The sequence below is a fragment of the Oenanthe melanoleuca genome, chromosome 5 (genome assembly GCF_029582105.1).
Source record: "Oenanthe melanoleuca isolate GR-GAL-2019-014 chromosome 5, OMel1.0, whole genome shotgun sequence".
In the NCBI taxonomy this organism is placed as follows: Eukaryota; Metazoa; Chordata; class Aves; order Passeriformes; family Muscicapidae; genus Oenanthe; species Oenanthe melanoleuca.
In genome coordinates, this window is record NC_079339.1 from 16,218,564 (window position 1) to 16,241,003 (window position 22,440).

Genomic DNA, 22,440 nt, shown 5'->3' on the forward strand with positions numbered 1-22,440 from the left:
GTGACTTAGCTGACCTTTTCAAGCACTAGGAACACTCACTTTTATCCCTAAAGAAGTTAACAAGAAGAGGGAGGCCTCTGTTATTGCATTTAGAAACTGTTATAGCTCCACAGCAAATGTATTATCAAGCATGTGTTGTATCAGCTGAATATCAGTATTAGTTGAGTATCAGTATTTAGTTGACTGCATGCTTAAAAAGAGCATGTGAAAGTACCTTATTTATAGGGATTTGAATGTTCTTTACTCATTCTAGTCAGTCAGCTTCTTACTTTCCTTTTAAATTTGCTAGCCCTCAAATTTGTGTAAGTTATTTTCTCTGACTTCCTAATACAAGCTTTCCAAGGCAAACAGAAGATAACCAGCATGCTTTGATGCTTTACTGTGACCTAACTGAAGGCAGCTGTGAAATGGTTCCTGATAATTTGGTCTGAAACCAGGATGTATGCAGACCTCAGCTGGATATGGAGTGTTTAGTCGTAGCAATGTTATTCTGTGTGCTTATGAGACTGAAAAAGGGCAGGGGCACAGTGAGATCTTTGCTAGCAGTGGAGGGAACATGTATGAGAAATTCTCCACTTGCATTTGTAAGTAACATTTCCTTCACCAACCATGAAAATTTACAAGCTGCCAAGGAAAAGCAAAACATCCCAGCTAAGAGCAACAGCTCTGGTGCAACAGATGTCAAAAAGCATCAAGCGTGTGTGAGTGGATTGGACCAACAGATCTTGAAGCAGCACCACTTACCCTTGGACTGCTGAGAGGACTGGTGGAGAGCCCAGATGATGCTCCACTGATTGACCGAGACCTGAATGGACACAACAAGGAAAACATCCCTCAGAAAAGCTGGACAAGTAATAACCTTGAACACCAGCCACCACAGGCACAGGCATGAAGTGAGGAGGAGGAGGGAGGCTGTCACTGGAAAAGGATGTAACTCTATCCTTTTCTTTCCTTTCACTATTGTCACTTTTATTCAGTTGTTCCCCTCTCAAATCAAAGAAATGCTGTTGCTCAGGGAGAATACTATAATCCTTTTTGATTAAGGCAGTTGCTAGTTTCATTTTGGTCATCAAACACATGGAAGCTACTAGCTCTGCTCTGTGCAAGTTGGACAGCTCAATTCAAAAGGATGGCAAAGACATTCATACTTTTGCTAAGAATTCTGCTTTGCATGGCGCTGCTGGTTACAAAATGAGACTTTCTGTCACAAGCAACATGGAAAAGCACCATGTGTATAAGGCAAAAAGGTAGGGAGTTATTCCAGATAATAATTAAAACCCCAAGTCCCCTTGACTCAAGCACACAATCATTTCTTATGTGATGACTTCCCACTGAAATCAAAGATTGCATTGGCTTAGCCCTTTCTAGCTTCTCACATCTTTGCTCTCCAGTGAGGTTTCTTGCTGCTGCATTAAGCAAACCAGGTCTTCTGTGTGAATAATGAGCTTTTGTTGATGACTTTACTAATATCAAAATTACAGCTCAGGTGCCCTCAGAAAGAGGTCAGTCAAGGGAGAGTGAACTGTCCTATCTGCAGACAAAGTCACCTATACTGTTAATGGTCTCATGCTCTCCAGTAAAGGCCACCTACGAAAATTGCCAGCTGCTGATAATAAAATGTACTAAATGTGATGGAAGAGCAGAGAGGGCAGACTACACAAACATTTCAGCAAAGGAAGTTTCTAGCAGGATGACTGCCCTGCAGAAAAAACCCCCACACCTTATGTGTGACTATACATGAGTGAGTCCTAGAGGCAGTTGCTTTCTATCCTTTTTCAAAAGAAGGAAAGTTGTATTGAAGACTGAAACATCTTACAGGAGAGAATTTGGTTAAGAACTTATTTGTTCAACAACCACCATGCAGCAATATGGCAATATATAGCAAACCTACTAATGTTTCCTACCTATAATAGCCTAGCTACCACAAGAGCCATGAAAGCAATTACTTGCCTTCAGGTAACAAATATGAAAAGGTGAAATTCCTGTAGAAAACCGAGTGCATGGGTGTATGTGTTTCATTATGTGTCTGTCTGTGTTTACACACATAAGTATTAAAAATTTATATAGGTCAGATACTTGATGTCAGCTTATACATAAAAATATAAAACAACTTCAAACCATAAGCTGTATCAGTTTACTCTCAGCAGCTGTTGTAGAATAAAACAGAAAAATGGTCTCTAAAAGGTCTCTCAGACATATATTAGTGAATAAGTTTGAGTAATTCTTTGAAAAATAGTGAACTGGAAAAGAGATAATATTTCCAAGGAAAGAATAAGCTATAACTGAACACAACGGTAGGTTGTGTTTTCTCTACTTGTATGTTCTCCCCTAATGGTTTTCTTTGTATCCCATTGCAGTTTGTCCATCACACTAAGCAGGTGAAAACCAGAAGTCCACTCATGCTTTTTTGGCCAGATTAAATCTCAACTGGCACCCTGAAAATCTGGGGCACTCATTCTATGCAGAAAATTCCCACATAGGTTTTTTTCTTGTACCCTGCTACAATCTGCCCATCATAGTGCAGCAGTAAAAAATTACAGGCTCACACTTGGCATTCTTTCGTACTAGATTAAGCCTAAATTTGTACCATCAAGATCTGGGGCACTCATAAAGGTTTATGCAAAGTAAGTTTAAGGGGAGAACTGTCTGCTCTTTTGAAAGACTACTGTATGTGCCTTTCCTATAAGTGAAGTAGCTGACTGCACCACAGATGTGTCATGCAGATGGGAAGTCCATTTACTTAAAATGTTCCTTGCATGAATCATCAGGAAAAGCTTCTTACAAACCATGAATTACAATAGGAGTCTATAGATTATTTTGGACAAATGTGGAAGGCATTCAGGTGCCCAGAGTTCTCTCTGACACTCACCTGAATTCCAGAACACTTGATTAAAAGTTCCACTCTGCCATTTCCTTTTTGCAATCAGGTGTTTCCAACAGTTCTGAATTCTCCCTTCCCAACCCCATTGCCTCTTATTTTTTACAAAAATGATCACACACGTGTAGGGGCAGATTATGGCAGTCCCCACCTCCCAAATCCCAATTCTTTATTGGAAGCAACATTTAAAAAATAGTTGTTGTGTACTGTGCTTTCATCCAGCCTAGGAGCCTGAGGCAGGGGACATAAGAGAGAGTTAGTATGAAATCCTCCTGGAAATGCATTCAGTATCCATGTGACAGCTACTAAACAAGATTTATTTCTGCTGCTGATTTACATGCAAAATACATAAGAAATAAAGTAGGCCCTATAGCAAGCTTCAGTTTGTCCACACTGGAAATTGTATATAGAAGCAGTGGAAAGAGTTTAAAGAAGCCTGTGTTTAATTTGTGTCAGAGTGAAAGAGAGCTGTACACTTTCAAAACTCTACCTCCTTTACCAGAAAGTGGTGGTAATAGGATATGACACCAAGACTGAGGAGATTTTCCTTGCATCTTCCTAATTTTAACAAATCTCCCATAATTTACCTTTACAAACGGGATACAATTCTCAAGCTGGTAATAAAAACTCAGTCCTGTGGCCTACTATGTGCTTCTGTACTCCAATACAAAAAGTGCTGACAGGCAAAAAATGACAGATTTGTCCCTCTCATCAAGATCATCTCAGCTGAGCAATGCTATAATTCAGTTTGTTAAAAAAAACACATGCACTGCTCCTGTATCTCAGAGTCAGGTGGACAGAATTGGGACAGGGCCAAAAGAAAGGAATGAAAACATTTGATTATGCTGAAATGCTGCAACGAAAGAACAGGAATTTAAATTTTTAGCCCTCCAGGAAATGAAAGTCTGAGGTCCTACAGGCAGCACACTGGTATGGCAGACTCTTATGTCTTTGTGGAAAGAGGTACGACATCATCTCCATGCCTATGAACTACATTTCTTTAGTGGGAAGTATTTATTAGTGCTAAGCTCCTAAGAGTCTTTACAGGCATTAAATGTTACTGGAAGTATTAAATCTATAATTATTCCAATAACTTAATACTAAATGCATCAATCCAGGAAAGTGTGAACATTGTGCATGACTCATTTTGCCCTGTGTTTTGCATTCCTGTATGCTTGTGCATTAACTCAATGAAGTCATCAAAAGGCTGTTGGAAATAAAAGCAGGAAAATCAATGCAGTTGCTCAGATAAAGAGCATTCCCTCAAACACAACTGCCAGATTCAAAGACCCAAGAAGAGATTCTTTAGTTCCTCACAAAGTGACACAGTTGTTTTGACAAGCCTGTAGGGAGGAATTCAGAAACCCCAAAACATAACGGAGGCAGACCCAAGGCTTAGGAGGAGGAAGATGCAGGGGGCACTCTAAACATAAGGTGGACACTGAGATCATTTCAGGCTATTCCTCCCATTCCATAGACCAACAATAACCTGGAGACAGCTGAGCTATGAAAGAGAGAGGCAAAGGACTGAAACAAAGTGTGCATGTGTGGGCTGTAGTTTGTAGCTGTTATGATTTTATACCTTATTCAATCTATTTCATAATTCAAAGTATCAAAGTTAAAAGGTCCTTCATTTTAAAGTAATATTTTACTCATTTTAGCCAGCTGCTGTCAAGAGGAAGCCATGTGAAGGCCAGCTCATGCTACACCTGTGCTCCCTTACTGGTGAAATTGAGGGGCTTTAATCCAGTTACCAGCTGGTTTCAGAGAATGCAGAATTAGAAACAGGAGATAGCAGAGCACAGCTGGCCTGGTAACTGCACCACACATGTAGCACATGTACAGAGCATCTCTCCATCACCTTTCTCTCAGATCAGTTCCCAAATGCTTTAAACAGTGCCCCTGCTAGGACACACCAGTAGAACACAAAGACTTCACAGCATGAATTTAACATTTAGGTCAGATTTGACATTTGTTTCTTCTTTGAATAACCATCTGCTAGAACTTTTTCTTGCAACCCAAGGTGAGTTTGGTACCTTGTTGCAGTCCCAGCAGAACTTGCTTTCATAGCACAGTTTTACCAGGATGCTGAATACAGTCTCTTAGCTGGTCAAGCTGGAGCCATGCTTCCAAGAAGAGGAACCTGCAGCATGCATGCAGCGTGCAGTGATGCATCGGACTTGTGTCCCTGGGTGAAATGCCTTAGAAATTTTGAATTGGTATGATTCCATGTGTGGTTTTGAAAGTCATTCCAGAAAATATCCAGCCAACCTCTTATTTGCTTCAAGCAGGAATTGGGTGGAATTTGATAATTCTCTTTCCTTGCTCACTCAAAGCCAGAAAAATCTAAACTAAAACTTCAGGGTATGACACCCCTGACAATGACCTGAATTAACATGCGATAGGTGAGCAGTCAGGCTATGTTAAATTTCATCACTCTTACTTCTGGGTGTCTGAAAGGTACAAACTGTGCTTCCTCGCACCCTGATTCAGGGAATATGTATAGAATACCTTGGATGTTCCAATGTCTCACATTCCCAACCATGCAAATCACACTGTGACAGTTCTTACTGGGAATACTCATGCTTGAGTCAGAAGATCTGCTCATGATAATAACTGCTTCTAAGAAGAAGCCTTACAGAGAGTGCAGAGGAAGGAGTGCAGGTGTTGGTAACACACCTCTTCTTCCTTTCAGCCCATACAGACAGTGATGCTGAACAACACCATCCTCCTTAATTGGCAATTATACTAAAGTTCCATTTATAAATTGTTTAGAAGGAATTAACAGATATTGAAGCATGCTGCAAACATGAGAAGTAAATGTTACTGGTGCTAATTAGCTTTCTCAATATGAACCCTGTCAAGAAGTTTTTACTGTAGTCCGTAATGATCCATTACAATGGTTTTATTAAATCATTTATTAATATAATATTCTCCTTCTCTTAAGTATTTATAAATGGAACTTTAATTTGAAGTGTGATTGCATTCTTAGTTGTACCTATACTGCCTTTAATGAAAATACAGAGCTTTGAAGATATATCTGTCTCTAGGGTCATCTGTTCACCTCTTAAGAAAACATTTTAAAAAGAGAGGGAATACCCAGCATTTTTTAATTAACACGGATGGGATTAACTTTCATTTAAAAGAATAAAAAACGAAAAAGAAGAAAAGCGGATAAATTAGGATCCAAATTAACTGGAAAATACCAAACAGATACAAAACTGCTAAACAGAGAATGCGTTTCATTCTCAGAAGGTGCCTGGTATCCACACAGTGTCTGAGGATAGTTTTCTGTGCCCACAGACATTGAAATAGAGGGATAAATAAGAGAAGAAAAAAAGAACCCAAAAGCAAATTATATGGAGTGTGACTCCAACATAAAAGCACACAAACACCAAAAATGCTTCTTCCCACATCTCTCTCTCTCTCCCTGCTGTAAAGCCTCAGTCACCGAAGTGTACCAGCCTGTATTGTATTTGGAAATTGCAAAGGAAAAGTTTCTCTACAAAGTTACAACAGGTCCCGCAACCGGAATAATCCAAAACTAGAGCTTACCCCAATGGATCAGCACTCGCCATCCTCGGAAAGGGAAAATAAAGAGAGAGGGAGAGAGAGAAAGAAAGAGAGAGGGGTGTGGAGGCAGGTGGAGAGAAGAGTAGGAAAAGCAGAGTGAAATACTGTTCGGAGAACTGAATGGTCATAATCATTGCCACTGGTGCCTAAGTCTTTCCAGAGACCAGGAACACTAGGGGGACAGTTTAATTGACCAGAAAACAACTTTTGTCCCACTCACATATTGCAGACACATCCAACTTTGGCACTGGGGAATATGGAGAGGCACATACTAAGGCTGCAAAAAAAAAAAAAAAAAAAAAAAAAAATTCCCAGCCAAATCCAAATTAAAGCAGTCAGCAGAGCAATGGGGGTTCATACTTCATGCAGCATTTCTTCTCTGCCTCTTACATAAGGCACAGCTGTATCACACTGTTATCCAGGAAATTGTTCTTTTTGTCCCCAGTTTGTTCAGTGCAGTGTCCCTCTGTCCCCCAAGCTGGCCTGGTAAGAAGTACGTTTTTTTTGCCATGAATGAACTGTGAAATGTATTGGTTATTAAAGCATGCATTTCTGAGCCAGCTTGGGAGCCCAGGGTACAAGATTGTAGCTCAAGCTGTGAATCTGCTTTGATACTGCCTTATTAGTCATGATGGTCTTATAGTCAGGAATTCAGATCAGCTAGAACGTACCAGCTCAGCAACCCAGCACTTATCTCTGTGGATGCCATCTTGTGCTCCAAGATCTCATTTTTCATTTAAAATAAATTCAGTCTCTGGGTCTTGTAGGTTGCAAAGGAAATCTTGTGAATGGAAAATAAATCAATGCTGTGCTGAAAAGAGTCTGAAAAAGCAGTTCTAAAAGCAGACTGAATCTCTGGCACATTGACATTGAAGGCTAGTGACAATTGAAAACGTCAGTATTCTTAATTCTCATCTACTAACCAAAGCGTTCAAAATGGAAATAGAATAGTCAGGTTATTAAGTTTTCAGGGGTGCAGGTAAGCAAACTCAGGAAAGTGTCACCACCTTTTCACATTAACAAAGATTAGATTAGAAATAAAAAACCAGTTTGTTGTTATTAAGCCAAATTATTTTCAAGTTGGATGCAACGCTTTTTTCCTCTCTGTCACCTTCTCTCTCTCATTCTCTCCATTTTCAATAAGAGGCTCCCAAGCTGCCAGAGCTACCTCTGGCTGGGTGAGGAAAATCCATTCGCCACAAGACAGAAATGCCAAATTTAATATATGCCCAGTAGATTTCACAGTTTACTGCTCAGTGCAACTAGCCATGCCTCCAGTTACATCAACATTGCAAGTACTGGGCTGAGCCACCAAGGCAGTTTTGAGAACAGTTCAAATGAAAATGTAGTCAGAATAGGACAAAAAAGCTGTTGTGCTATGCATTCATAGAGAAGTGGAAAGAAGCATTACAGTAAGTTCTTTTTCATGTGTTTGAGTGACACTCCATTGATATTTCAGCCAGCGGAGTGCAAATTTGGGTAAGATCTAATCCATATATATACAAATATATGTATATATTTAGGAACAAATGCTGTCCTCAATTGTACCTGCACCAATCTATCTACAGTGATGTAACTGAGAAGAGCAAATTGACACCCATTGTATATACTGGAACCTGTGTGTATATTTATACAGAAAATACACCCATATTCACACATGCAGAATAGTCAAACGTAAATAGAATGGGTGCAAGAAGGTTCAATAATGTTTCTTTCAAGTCATTTTCCCAACGGGAAGGCACTGAAGAGGTTAACAAAGAGAATGGAAAGCAAATTGACAATAGGGTAAAGGAAAGGGGAAATGAGGTTTAAAAAAAAAATGAACAATCCCAGGACACAATAGACCCAGAAGCGCAGACATGTGCATTCCCTATAATACTGAAGCAAGTGAACTACGGAGCTGCAGCAACCCAGATACAGAAGAAGAGAAGCACTGAAAGAGGGGGTGAAAGAAAGTCAGAAAGAAAAAGAAAAAGAAAGGGACAGTGGCCTCAGCTACTAAGACAATCATGTGCATCTAGAGGGAAGGGACCCTTAAAGATGCAGTATTCCTTTAAAAAAGGTATCATAAAATTGGACAATTAAACACTGAACAAAAATTTGATGGCCACCCTGATTATGTGACCCCATTTTGCTGGGGTCCTCTTTGCTGCCTATCCCTTCCTTTCATGTGGTTGTGCGCAGATCTAGAATTCAGGTTCTCTACATTCCCACCACTGAGGTCCTTCATTTGAACTCTTAGAAGTGGGAGGCAGGTAAGATTACAGTGAATGTTGCCCTCAAAAATTCAGCCTGGTCCTTGAATGAGCAGGACTGTTGGTGATCCTCATGTTGTGCTCTAACCTTCCCCTCCTGCTGTCTATTGAGAGGGAACACAAAATGCCTATGTGGATTAAAGAAATTCCCACAGAAGATATGGAAGTGCCATTTCTTCTGCTCCTAACACAGTTGTAGCACCTGCCAGAGAAGGACAGAAGGCCAAGGAATGCTGCTCAGAACATTGGCTTAAAAACTCCTGTCAAAGATAAAATTTCTGCATCTTTTTTACTGCACCTGATTCCTAATTACTAGGAAAATGCTCATCTTTGGAGTAACTTTAGACTAACTTTTAATGCAAGAAGTGCCACTTGTTCAAGAACAGAACTTACATATAGGGAGTATCAGAGAAAGGAACAGGAATTTCCATATCTATGCTAACAGTCCAGGAAAGCCCAGCCACTAAAGGCTGCATAACCACTGCTTCTTCATGGCTGTGAAACTACAAGGTTGCTAACAATTCAGGTCCAATCCAATGCTTGTTGGTATTTTGGCATCTTAGAGAGGGTGCTTTACACATGAGGCACAATCTCTCCTGCAGAAGCACGATGTTCCTCACTGTGGCAGGCTCAGGACTTGAAACACTGACCACAAAAGACTGTCTCAGACTGCAAAAGGCCAAAACAGTCCCTCACACATATTGCAAATCTCCTGAGGCTTAAAGGCAACCTTTATCTCTATATAAAAGATTTCTATGAAAAGGGGAAATGGAAATAAGAATGGTTTGCCAAGTCCATTGGCTCCTTTACGGAAGCCATTGCTTCTCCCTTTTTGAATCATATGCCACACTCATAACCTTTGGGTAAACTGTTTGTCCAAAATGTGTAAGGATTATATTTTGATGAAGAGTTATCCTTTGGGACGCCAGTTTTCAACACAGAGAAAAATTCTCTTCCTCTGAGACCAAAATTTTAGAAACAACATGTACACTAAAAACCTTCACAAAAATAGGAACTTTTTTATGTATTCATGGACCCACTTAAGTCCACTTAAAGTCCATAAATGCAGCGGCCTACCTGTCTTCCATTGTGCCTCTGTTGACAGCTGGGAGTTACCCTTTCTGTTGTTCTTCAGCATCTGTCACTTGAACCCCTAGATTAGAATCATCCTCCAAAACCCCTTTTTTTCAATCACGTTTTCCTCTTGTGTCCTCTGGGTAGTCTTAAAGAGTTTTTCTCTTACCAGAGGTCCTTAATAGTTTGTCTATCAGATTGAATTTCCGAAGTTTCCAACCACTGCTGTCACTCACTCAGTTGTGCTGCTGTTTCTAATGCTGGGAGTGGAACATTTTGGGCTTTCCTAGGGTTTTATATTCCAATCCTTCCCAAAGAAATCTTAAGCAAATACATCTTCTACCCTGGGCAGAACTTCTACTCATGGCAGAACTGAACCAGAAATAGCAGTAGGATGAAATTTTAGTGGGGAAATCATTGGTACAGTCCAAGGCTGCACTGGGGATAGCCTCAAATGAATGGTACTGTACAAAAACATACATAGTGTGGAGCTGTAAATACCCCACCCTCTTTGCTTCTCTCTAAGGAGAAAAGAGAGAACAGCTCTGTCCCCACACAGAGAAGGTAAGTACTGCATCTTTAAGGTCTCAGCAGTGAGGTAGAGGAGAGGAACATATTGTCAGTTTTTATACCTTTCTTCTTTGTTGAATTTGGGATTGGCTTCAGAGATATCCAGGCTTTTACTGAACATTGTTTTACTATGGCAGGAACAAAGCGAGAAAACACAGTTACTAGTGTGGACATTTTTATAAAAGAGAGTCACCTGTAGCAATGCTGGACACCCAGCCCCCCAACCCATCCTCCCCTTTTTAAGCAATGCTCTGAAAAACCTTTCTTTTACTTTACAGTCATGGCTCACGCCTCCACAGCGCTCTAGTTCATTATCTTCCCCTGACTTCCGAGGTCTAAGATGACTTCCCCCATGCATACTTCTAAACCCTGCTCTCCCTTATGCAATTTAAAACCCAGGTACCATCTACTTTGTCACAGTATCCAGGGAAAACAGAACATGCCTGAAGGCATTAATTGCAAAGCATTCATTACTCACGACTTTTCCAGAAGACCTCAACACTAAGCATGCTCTCAGAAAAGGTTAAAATCAGACCATAGAGCCTCTTAGAGGAACAGTAATCCATTTTGTATTCTAATTTGTAGGGTCCATTACCACTTTACTCCCAACTCTCTTCCCTATACTCAGCATATAGAGAAATGCCCTTCTTTCTCATCTTGGGTCTGAATCCCTGCAGCATAGAAATGAAATTCCCTTTGCTTTGCTAAAAGGGCAGCTCTCTGTAATATATTTCACTGGTAATATGCTTCACTGTTTCACAGAACACTGCTTCCTAATGTTAGCTGATCTCTCATGCAAGCTCTCCACTTCAAAAACCAGAAGAAAATGAATAGTTAATGAAGCCCATTTTAGAATGGTTTTTGGTCTCTCACAGCAAAGCTGCTGAAAATTTCTGGCATATCCCCACCGGATTCTAGCTCCCATGGAATTCTTCCTAGGCTGTGTGACTTTAGCACAAGGGACAAATTAGCTGATGTTAAACTAAGCTCAGAACCTACTTCTTTTCTTCTGACATTTCAATGAAATACCAGATAGTCTAAGAGGTGGGGATACCAGAACAGCAGAAGTAATTAAGATATAATTATGAACCAGTTTACTTGACAACTAGGAGAGAAACCCAAGAATTAACAAAATTTAGTCACCAGTTTTACAGGGTTAAGAGTTTGTGCATACTAACTTTGCAATTTATAAAGATCCACTGGAGAACACCTGGAGAGGTTGGCACAAGCATTTCAAGGAGCCTGTAAGCTCCACAAGCAGCTTTTGTGTGAGCTTCCCGTGTCCATTATTCTAAACCAAGTCATTGAATAATTATGTTTTTCACTTAATACTTTCTCAGCCTGTAGGGCTGGAGGTTGCCAAGTTTTAAATTTCAGTGGAAAGATATGCCCTAAACAAGCCAAGACCAGACACTTGTAGGGCCCCCATATGGTTACCAAAAGCACAGATCATGATACAGACATGTAAACTTGAGGTTGTAACATAAATCCTCTTTATGCAAGCAAACATCTGTTTACTACTGGGAAAGAGGACAGTAGGAATAAATCACAAGACATTTGGGTGTGTTTTGCCTACTGGTTAGAAGTGTATCTTTGCCAGCTCAAGGATGAAGCAATGGCACTGTCTCCAGATGTTTACACAAGTCATCTGTGTCTGAACAGGACCTGAACAGAACCTGATTCCAGGTCAATCTTCCTATCCTACTATAAGATAAAAGCACTGAATAGTCATCTCTTGGGATAAAAAAAAAAAAAAAAAGAAATTCTTAAAAATGCATCTGCCTTGGGGATCTAAACCCTACTGCTGTAAAATCCACTGTCAGTGGGTCATTTCATGGAATATAATATGCAACTAGCCATTAAAAATCCCCATTCTTGGTGGAAGGCACTTGTCACTTTGTTACTGGCTGTTCTGACAGATGGTGCCCCATCAGCAATGCATCGTCCCCAGACACTCCCCATGCACTGGGGTTCGTTAATGAAGCCAGTTCGTGTTATAAACGACTGTGCTGCCAGCAACACAAAATGTGCTGTTGTCATCTCTGGATGCGGATGGGATGAATTATGGAAGCTCACACGTGGAGTAAAATAACATCTTCCCTTTAACCCCTTCGAAAACAAGCACTACATGCCCATCATCATCAATCATGGTGTTATTACATCCCTTTCTCCACCCTTAATCACACTTTTATGTCTGTCCCTGACTTGTGGCATGCATTGCCCCATATCTCTTTCATCCCTGAAGGTTATGCTTCCTCCTTAAGCCAAACCCCTTTGTTTCTGATATGTAGCCTGGATATATCTCTGCTCTGAACTTACCCCAGACCTTTTGACTTCAACTATTACCTTGTGTGCAGAATCGAGTGAGACATTTAAAAGCAAAATAAATACTTTGGATAGTAAGACACAGCTTTGCCTCTTTGGGCTTCTGAATCCAAAGTCAAAGTCAGAGCTGGAAGAAAAGGTTTCAGCTCTCAGAAAATGCTGTGATCAATTTAACATCTCCTGTTTGTTCCATCCAGTGAGACACTCCCTGTGAAGGAGTCTTGGGGTGGGGGAAGGTGATTTGCCTCTGCCTGGCCCTGGGAGCTTCGTGCCCCAAGCATCTCCCAGCAGCAAACACTGCAGGTGGAACAAGGAGTCAGTGTTGTGCTCATCCGTACTCCTTTGAGACCTGTTAGGAACACTGAGCACACCCTGTCCTGAACATTTCCTTCACCCACACCTCACACCAAATCACATATTTGAGACAGGTTTCCAACGTACAATATGTCAAGAAGTCTTTATGGCAGCCTCAAGGCCATATATCCAGTTTGAAATAAGTCCTAGCAGATTCTGGAAATCACCACTCTTTCTTCACTGTAGATAGAACTGTAACAATTGCCAGGAAAGGTTCCAGCAATTCTAGGGGCCTCTGGAATATTTATGGAATTATTTCATGTTCTTCTCCCAGTTCTCAGTCAGCAAAGGGAGGGCAGCTTCTGGGCACAGCAGGCCTTTTTTTTTTTTTTTTTTTTAAACAGACCTTAAGAGCTGAACAAATAAAAAATTATGTCAAAACTGAAACATAAGTTACAGCATCATCACCATCATCATTCATATATGGGAAGTGCTCTTTTATATTGATTGATTAACGCAAGTGCGAAACCAAATGCATGGGGCTTCCCTTAAGTCAGTCATAGGGACTGAGGAAGCAACTTCCATGGTTCACATAAGTGAATTTCCACAGCTCACTTACACTCCCAGAACTTCCCTTGAGGAGACACCATTTTGCTCTGGTGTTTCTCCACAAGACTGACACTTTCTTTGATAGAAAAGAAGCAAATTACACATATCCCATCACTTTCCAAGCATGCGGTGATTTATGTGCCATTTCAGATGCATGCTGGCTCTGACACCACATTTTGGAGGCATCTACAGATGCCTGGACAGGGCTTTTCAGATTCAAGTTGTTTTGATGATATGGAGCATGATGTTTATTTAACTTCAGATGCCCAAAAGCTAGGAACCTAATCCAAGATAGTCACCTAGATTTGTGTTGTAGGTTCTGGAGACAGAGAAGAACAAGAAGAAGGTAATTTCTCCTGTTTGACAGGACACATGTTTCTGAGATCTCCCAAAGCCCTTATGTGTCCCCATTGCCCAGTCAGCCTGTATCACAAGCTTAGACTTCATGACCATGTCCTCATCAATTAAAAACAGATGAGATGAGTCTTGCCCAGAGGACATGGTGGCTTCCTGAGAAATAGCTGCAAGCAAAGAGAACCCTTAAGTCCCTGGCAGGACTTCTGGTCCTGTGTGCACAAGCACTGCTGGCTGCCAGATCATGTTGCAAATGTGACTGGAAGTTGTAATGAGTGCTGGTGCGAACAGAAAAGCCCCAGAGCTCCTTTGTATGTGTAACACTGCAGGGGGTACAGACCCAGGCAGGCAGGGCTCCTGGGTGAAGCAGAGACCCACCTCTGTCCATGTTGTGCCATTTCAATTGCTCTGCGAGCAGGAACTGGGGATCCACCATCTGTCACACTGAGAACCTCCATGGACTTCCTCTCCGGCCGCCGCTTCCCGTGCCTGTTCAGCATTGGGGAGTCCACGCGCTTCCTGGGGGGATCTGCACAGAAAGAAAACGCTGTCAGCTGAATTTAGTTGTGACTTACCTCACCCAGGCTGGCTAAATCCTCTCTCAAAAATTTCACTCTCACACCTCCCTTACAAAGACAGATCTCTTCAGGATGGAGGTGAACATTTGCAGTCTCTCCCTTCTTCCAAATTTGCAAGCATTAAGACATAACTTGCAACCCACCTGCAGAGAGAAGGTGCCCTGCCACTGCCCTGAAGGTATTATGAGCACTGTAAAATAGAGGTACAACTATACCATAGCTAGCAGAAATTAGCTTACAAAGCTGATAACAGTAATAACAGGATGATACAAGGTGACAGCATGGGCTATAGCACAAGCTGTTAGGCAGAGCATGAGCCATCTAGGGATCCTGTGTATGTACTCAGGTTGCTAGAGCTTGCCTTCCACATCCCTGCCAGCCAGATTAAATGTGACACGGGGACATGAGTACACTCGAAATTCAGAATTGCATTCTGCTCTGAAAAGATATCCCTTTTTTTGCATCTTCAAGAGAGATTTCAGGTTTTCCCCGATAATTTATATTTTTCCTCCTTCAGAAGCATTACAAATTAAACATGCTTGTCTACCTGAATCTTCAATGAGAGCCACACCAGCTTTTATTATTATAGTAAATTAAATGCTTTACACCTTTTATTGTATAACAATTCTATGAGGTATCAAAGTGCTACTTTAGCTTTGCAAAGAGAAAACTGAGATACAAGACTGAGATATTTAAAGGTAATTAATTCCTAAAGATGTTGACAAACATTTACTGAGGTTCTGATGAACACTTAAATTGTTCTGGAAGGAGTCTTTAGATACCAAAATGCATTGCAGAAGATGACTTGCAAAATCATCCACACTTCCATGGTGAAGCAGGGAAGACCTGCTGAGATGTTTTACTGCTAACACCTCTCATGACATCAAAACAGTATAAAAGAGAAGTGCATAAAAAAATACAGAAGGATTTTCTTTCCTCTGGTTGGGCTACTTCAGTTCCCTGCCTCTATTTATTGATACATTTTTAATTTTAGTGGAGAGTGACCACTTGCAAAAGAAGGCATCCTTCACTCGTGCTGTTAAGAAAGAAGCTCACAGTGCCCAGTCCTTAAAGCTTCTTCTTCTGCCAGGATTCCTGTGCAAAACCACAAATACCACACTTGACAATTCTACCTCTACGGCCTGCTCTTTATTATCCTGCCCTTCTCACACCCATCATGCACTTGTTTCTTCTCTCTAACATCATGTTTTTTAGAACAAGATCTCTTTGAGGCAGAGCTTATCCTTGAAACAATGAGCATAAGCAAAGATGGTTCAATGCAAATATATTAGTGATAACAACTGACCCCATTACAGTATTAACCAAGTATTCTTTGAGTTAACAGTAATAATGATCCTCTTAAAAGTTAATTAGAAAAAAGTGCAGTTGTATCTCACTCCATTTCAAACCCTATCCAGTAACAAAAAGATAGCAGAAAATGTTATAGCCAATGACCTCCAGGTAAGAAAAGAATGCATAAAGCTGACAGAAAAACAAAGGGAGATAAACCAAATAAAGTGTTCATACTGTGTGACTTCAGCTGCATACATGTAAGTGGTCAAAAGAAAACTGGGATAAGGTTTAGATATTTCAAACTCTTCCTTCAAGCAAGTTCAAAAAATGAGAAAGAATTCATGCTACAGAACAACTAGTAACTCAGGAGTGTATCTACAGCACAGTAACACATTAACGATATTCACAGTGTATATATAACAGAAAATGGATACAAGTTTTGTAGCAGGGTATCAGACCAAAAAAAGAAGGTAAAATAATGCAATTTAAAAAAAAGGAAGATGAAAAAAGCATAAAATGTCAAAAGAATGGTGATGAATAAGCTCAAACAATAGAAGCTAAACAAGAATGAGAAAAAGACAAGAAAAATATGAACATGTATTTTAAAAGTCAATTTGATCCATGCATGTCCAAAACAGAAATAGAAATTCAGCCGAGTGACATTTACAAAAGTGACAGGCCATTTTTAAAAAAGCTGGACTTTAAAAGACAGCAAATAAGCGATCTGAAGAAGAATTAGCTAAAAACTTGAATGACAGTCTTTTGTCCAGCCATCAGAAAGAGAAAACCTGAGAGAAGGACATTAGTCAGAGGGGCCATGAGGGAATCAACAGAACAATTGAGGAGGAGAAGGATATCGCTAACAAGCTAAATGATTCTTTTATATCAGTCCTTGCTGCTTAAGATGCTGGATGATACTGATTTCTAATCCATATTTTAAGCTATCAAAGACAGAGAATAAGCAAAAAGAGTAGGCGGTGAAACACACCTATAAATTCAGGAACAGCAAGTCACAAAAGTTGGATGGAAAATACAACCAAATATTGTATTGCAAATAATGCAATAATACATTGCATTAATGTGGTTGAGCTTCTAATAAAGGTATTTGATGCCTATTAAAACTGGCTACAATCCTACCCTACACATGGATGAGACTAGCAAGTATTGTACATACTTTTTAGAAGGGTCTGATTAAGAAATGACAGGGTACCATCACTGTCAAGTCTAAAGATACTAAAGAATTAGTTAAATACACACCCATCCTGTCATAATGACTAAAGTGGTGCCATACAAAAGCTGTAAAAGATTTTGCAGAAGCCCAGGAATCAAAAATAGGAAAATCTCCAGTATTTACCCTTCTCTTCTTTGACTCTCTGGACATGGTGCAAAAAAATCAAGCAGCAGTCCTGTGACAGTGACAGTATTAAGGATGCATTTTCCCTTTATTTCACATCAGAAAGGCAAAGCCATTGCTAAGGATTTTTACATATAAAGACTGAATCATATAGGTAATGATCCAATTATAAATCCACCTTCTCATGGAAGGTGGGAAATAAAGGTTCACCTTCTGAGTTTGGATGAGGTATCTCTGTCCTCTATATCTGTTCTGGTCCAACCTTTTGTTCTCTGGTTAATTAAGAAAATTTACCCCACAAAATCCTTTTTCTCAAGGAGACATTAGTTGACATTCATTCCTTTTACTGAGAAGTTTCTCATTCCCCTGTTTTCAAGTAAAGAAAATGGAACTGCACACTAAAAATGTTGGAAGTAGCCCTTCTTGGCCCTTGGAAGAAACTTAATACAGCTTAAGCAGACAAAGGGATACCAGAAGAAAGGGTAAGCTGTAGCTGGCCATATTTTTACCTGTATCCATCCTTTCTGAGACTTAGTATGCCAACAAAGAGAAAAAAACAAAATACTCTCAGATGCTTTTCTTTTCTGGCAAGAGCTCAGACAATGCACAACTCTCATGAACATCATTTCCTCAAGCTGTTGTTATTAAACTGTTACTTGTTCTCTGTTTTTCTTTCTTTGTGCAAGGCCATTGCTAATGGCTAATGATGAGATATTCATCAGACACATGACTGATCCTAATTAAACCTTTCCCCATGTTCTCAGAGATGCCAATGGGAACAGAGGACGTGAAAACCCCCTGTGGAAGAGGAAATACAACACACAAATGCTCAAAGAATAATGCTCATATGTGCAGGTGAGGCCCATATAGTCAGTATTTCCCTGTCAGGAAACATTTTAACTCCTTGAACAAAAATATACAAGAGTGGACCATAATATTTCTGTTCAAACCATGAAAATATTTTGGCACGTGGAAGAGATATACGATGCATTTAGGGCATAGCTAGATATTCACTTAGATACTGGGTTTGAAGATTCTAGAGTCACCTTGTTTCTTTTCTTATGACAAAAGCATTTCTAAAACAAGATGATGCTGTCCTTACATGGCAGGATAATCTGTTTGAGTCAAAAGCTGATTAGCAGAGTGCTAGATGACAAACTGCACTGTGCAAGGGGCTTTTGACCACAGGACCTGCAGCTGGCACAGCTACCCATCTTCATCAGGATCCCTGCTAACATGCTCTCTGTAGCTCCATCCAGGTAGCAGTTTAAAAATTGCAGTGTTAACTAAGAACTTTCATCTCTTCTCCCATAGAAGATATTTCCCTGCAAAATTATAGGGCCTGGAGCCTGGAACTTGGATAGGTTAATAATTCAATGAAGCATTAACAAATGCAGTGCAATATAGCACTGCCCTGAAAGCTTTTGAGATTCCAGGCTTTCCAGTGAAAATAAAGGGCACTTTGCTTCTAGTCTTCAAAGTGCTGAAGTACAATACTTGAAAACCACCACACTTCTAAATTCTGTTTCAAATCATTGCTAGAAGTGACTAATCCTTTATTAAACTTGTCTGCAAATCAAAAGTCACTTATATAGTTAGCTCCTTGTGGAGCAGTTTTCCTGTTGTCTGGATTAGTGGTGATCAGCAGCACCCTAAAAAACCAACGAATAAATAGGAATAAAGTGGTATCACAAGTGATTTATAAGATATATAATCTTATTGTGCATTACGCTTTTACAATGTTTCTAAGTCTAAAAACATGGGAGTTTGATTTATGTACTATAAAACAGCTAAGTTACATGATTCATACTTTCAGCAGTGCATGTATTCACTTACAGAGAAGAGAATGTGCACATACACAACTGCAGAGGGATGCAGCTACACAGCTTCTTAATAACTGAAGTTCATGAGCGTATTTCTGCAACACTGCAAGGAGACTTTTCTGCTAAAGAGAAAATTCTGCTAATTCTGCTACTGGATTACACTGCTACTAAACCTCATCTGCCTGCATAGAGCCAGCCTGTGGGTTCACAGCACATCTTTTAAGATCCCATTCAAAACCCATTTGGATGTTTCTGCACTGTGAGACAGACATGCCTTGAAAAATGAAGCCTTCTAGTTTAACCATGGAACAGACTTGCCTGACTCAGGCTGAGGATTCTCACCAGTGCTGTGTACACTGTTTCACTGGGAAGGTAACAGCGATGGTAGGGTTTGAGTTCAAATTAGAATAAAATTAGAATTTTAAAAAAAAGGTGAAAAGGAACTAGTTCAGATGGGTTCATGGTGACTGAGGTTGTATCTGCAGTACCTATTTCATTTCTAGGGGGAAGATCCTCATCTTCATGACTAGGATACCTCTCCTTCCGGTCAAGCAGAAGAAAATAAATCATTTTTTCTTGGTTTTCTCTGAAAAGAAAAATTAAAAAAAATTACATTTTAAAAGAAAAGGAAGGTCAACATGGACATAAAACTTTCTCATCAAATGAACAGTCATGATTATTCTAAATGAGTTGGAAGTGGTCATGTACATGACAGCTAGATACAGAGCCCACAAAGCTTTTGAGACCCTTGCTGTCTCCAAAAAGCTGCTAGTGAGGAAAGGAAATAAGATTCCCATGTTACACACACAGAACAGAGGCACAGGACAGTTGAAGTTAGGTGTACCCAGGAAGTCCAAACTAAGAGTGGCAGCCAGACAGGTCTCCTGAGCCTCTAAGTGCTCTTTCTACTACGTATCCCTCTTAACACCTCTGGAGATATACCAGCTCTTAGGCATAAGCTTGATATAAATAAAAATTTGCCAACAAAGGCACAACCTACACAAATATCAGCAATGATACCTCCCAATGTGGACTGTGCAGCCCATGTTTTAATGAAGTGACCTGGCCTGGCAGTTAGGGAAGAAATAGCACAGTGCCTCCATTGCTGGTCAGGCTGTGAGCTTCTGACCTATGGTGCTAGAAAGGCTCAGTGCTTGCTCCCAACACCTCACCAGCAAATGAGCAGCCAAAAGGTGAAAAGTTCTTACTAGTCACTCAGAGACAGAGAACTCAGTTAAACTGCTCTCTACCTCTCCCCATGTTCATAAGCATCCCAGCCCCTGGACACCCAACTGATATGAAGACTGAGCAAGTGCTTACTCTTCTGACAACAAGTCCTGTAAGAGTTTATTTCGGTCACGGAAGCAGCCTAACGAGTGCATGCTATCTAACACGTCTGGATCAATATCCTCCAAGGAAGGGAGAGAACGAATCTGCACCTTTCGAGGGATTGGTTGCTCTGGTTCTGGCTCATTCTTACCCCCTCTGCAGAGGAAAGAAGATGAGAGAGAGAAAGGGGGAGGGAAAGGAGAGAAAAGAAACATGAGTCACAAATGAACCCATACTCTGAAACACAGCCTGCAGCAACAGATGGAAACAGCTTGCTAAATTCCCACTGAGAGACCAGAGCTTCCAACCAGACAGATATTATTCTCGTAAGAAACTGCCATGAAGGCTAAGCCTGACCAGCAGGTTGTGGATTTGGGTCTTTAATGAGAAATGTCTGTCTTCAGTCAGCAAGGCAATAGGAACTTCACTTAGCAGTGCCCTTGTAATAGAAGCAGCTGTTCAGCATCCTAATGCCAAACATTTATAAAACACTACATGTTTTTAGAGATGTTGTCTCATCAGCTGGCCAGACCTCAGGCTGAAAAGTGCAAGCTGAATCCCTTTCGAAGAAGGAGCCTGAACAAACCATCACTATTTTTCACCAAATCTGATTACAATCGGCACTGCAGCAGTTTCTTTCATTAACACTTCCAATGTGATTAAGAGACCTCAGTGGTCAGCCTTGACAAGGTTTTGGGGGAAAACCATGCTGCTTAATTACATGCCCAAACAACGACAATCTCTGTTTCTCTTAAGAAAATTTGAAAATTTTGGCTCAAGTGTGATGCCTGAAGCCAGTGGCAGATCTTAGAACACACCAATAACAGTAAAACATATTACTCTTTCAAATGTAGTTAACATAGGCTTTCTGCACAATTATGTCATCCCATTCACTAGGCCCAGGAAATATTGATTATTCATTGTAATTAAAGGCCCTGACTGTAAGAAACAGGTCAAGGTGTCAGGGTATTTCTAACTGACTAATGATATATATTGCAGACATCCTGAATATCCTTTGATTTTATTTTGGTAGGCAGTGAGCAATTCACGTAAACTCTATCCACCCAGAGAGGTGGGTTTGGTGGTGGTGATGGTGGTGTTTTGTTTGGAGAAACTGTCTATTCTGAACCTCTGCTATTTCTCAATGGCTGCATTGTGCAACTTTCCCTGCTCCATGAGTGGGGTCCTCCCTTTCCTTTATGTGGTGCAAATGTGTGACTGTTGGGTCCTGGCTTCCAGCATGGGCAACAGGAATATTTAAACTGCATCAGATGTCACCATTTGTTTATGGGGCTGTGTTTGGACTAGAGATCCTTCCTTTTGATGCTGGAAGAAATAAGGTGGCCACAACTTTTGAAGTTACTCGCACAATTTAAAATGTTCCTGACTCATTGTAAGCTATCCAAGTATCTACACAGAAAAAGGAGTTCCAATCCTAACGTCCTTAGTTTTTCTTGTGTAAGTTAGAAATCAGCTCTGGTTCATATACATGAGCCTAAGCACTCAGCCAGTGTACCAAAAAGAGAGCCAATGCACCTTAAAAAAGAGCCAGTGCAGATTATCTCCTCTGAGGTAAGAAGACAATACTAAGTCAAGGAATCCAGGATAGGACAGTCACATGCTGTGACAATCACAGGAGATTGCTGAATGCTGCTTGCAATTCATTTTTATGCAGTTGTGAGGCATCTGCTCTGTTTGTAGGATGGCACTTGCAATAAGACTCCTCAGAAATGTTCATTTTATCTTCTTTTGAAACAGTGAAAATGTGCTCAGCCCTACCTGGATACATGACATGCAGTCAGACTGGTGTTCATTCCATGGGTCAGATCCCACTTCTCTTACAAGGAGCACTCACACACACTGCTCAGTTTTATTCAATTTAGAGGACTGGAAGTAAACACAGAGGACGTAGAATCTGCTCCTTAGGATTTGTCCTTGTGTGTCAAACCACTGAAACACAGTGTCTTATGCCCACTTTGAGTCTCACAGAAGAATCTGTATCTTCTGCAATACCACCAAGGTCCTGAATCTAAGGTCTAAACTCAAAAATCCCTGTTCAACTAAAGAAACATCTTATTCCTTCTAAGAGGCCACTACTGCTACCTCTTAGGATCAAGATCTAGCTCTCAGA

The 22,440-nt window shown here is 40.5% G+C and overlaps 1 protein-coding gene across 1 annotated transcript in view; it reads right to left on the bottom strand.

Annotated features, from left to right (window-relative positions):
* BRSK2 (BR serine/threonine kinase 2) overlaps nt 1–22,440 on the bottom strand; it is a 302,815-nt gene that overhangs the window by 35,294 nt on the left and 245,081 nt on the right. The window contains 4 exon segments of the mRNA XM_056493648.1: nt 745–805; nt 14,311–14,461; nt 19,469–19,566; nt 20,301–20,465. Of these exon segments, the coding sequence (XP_056349623.1) occupies nt 745–805; nt 14,311–14,461; nt 19,469–19,566; nt 20,301–20,465 (475 nt within the window).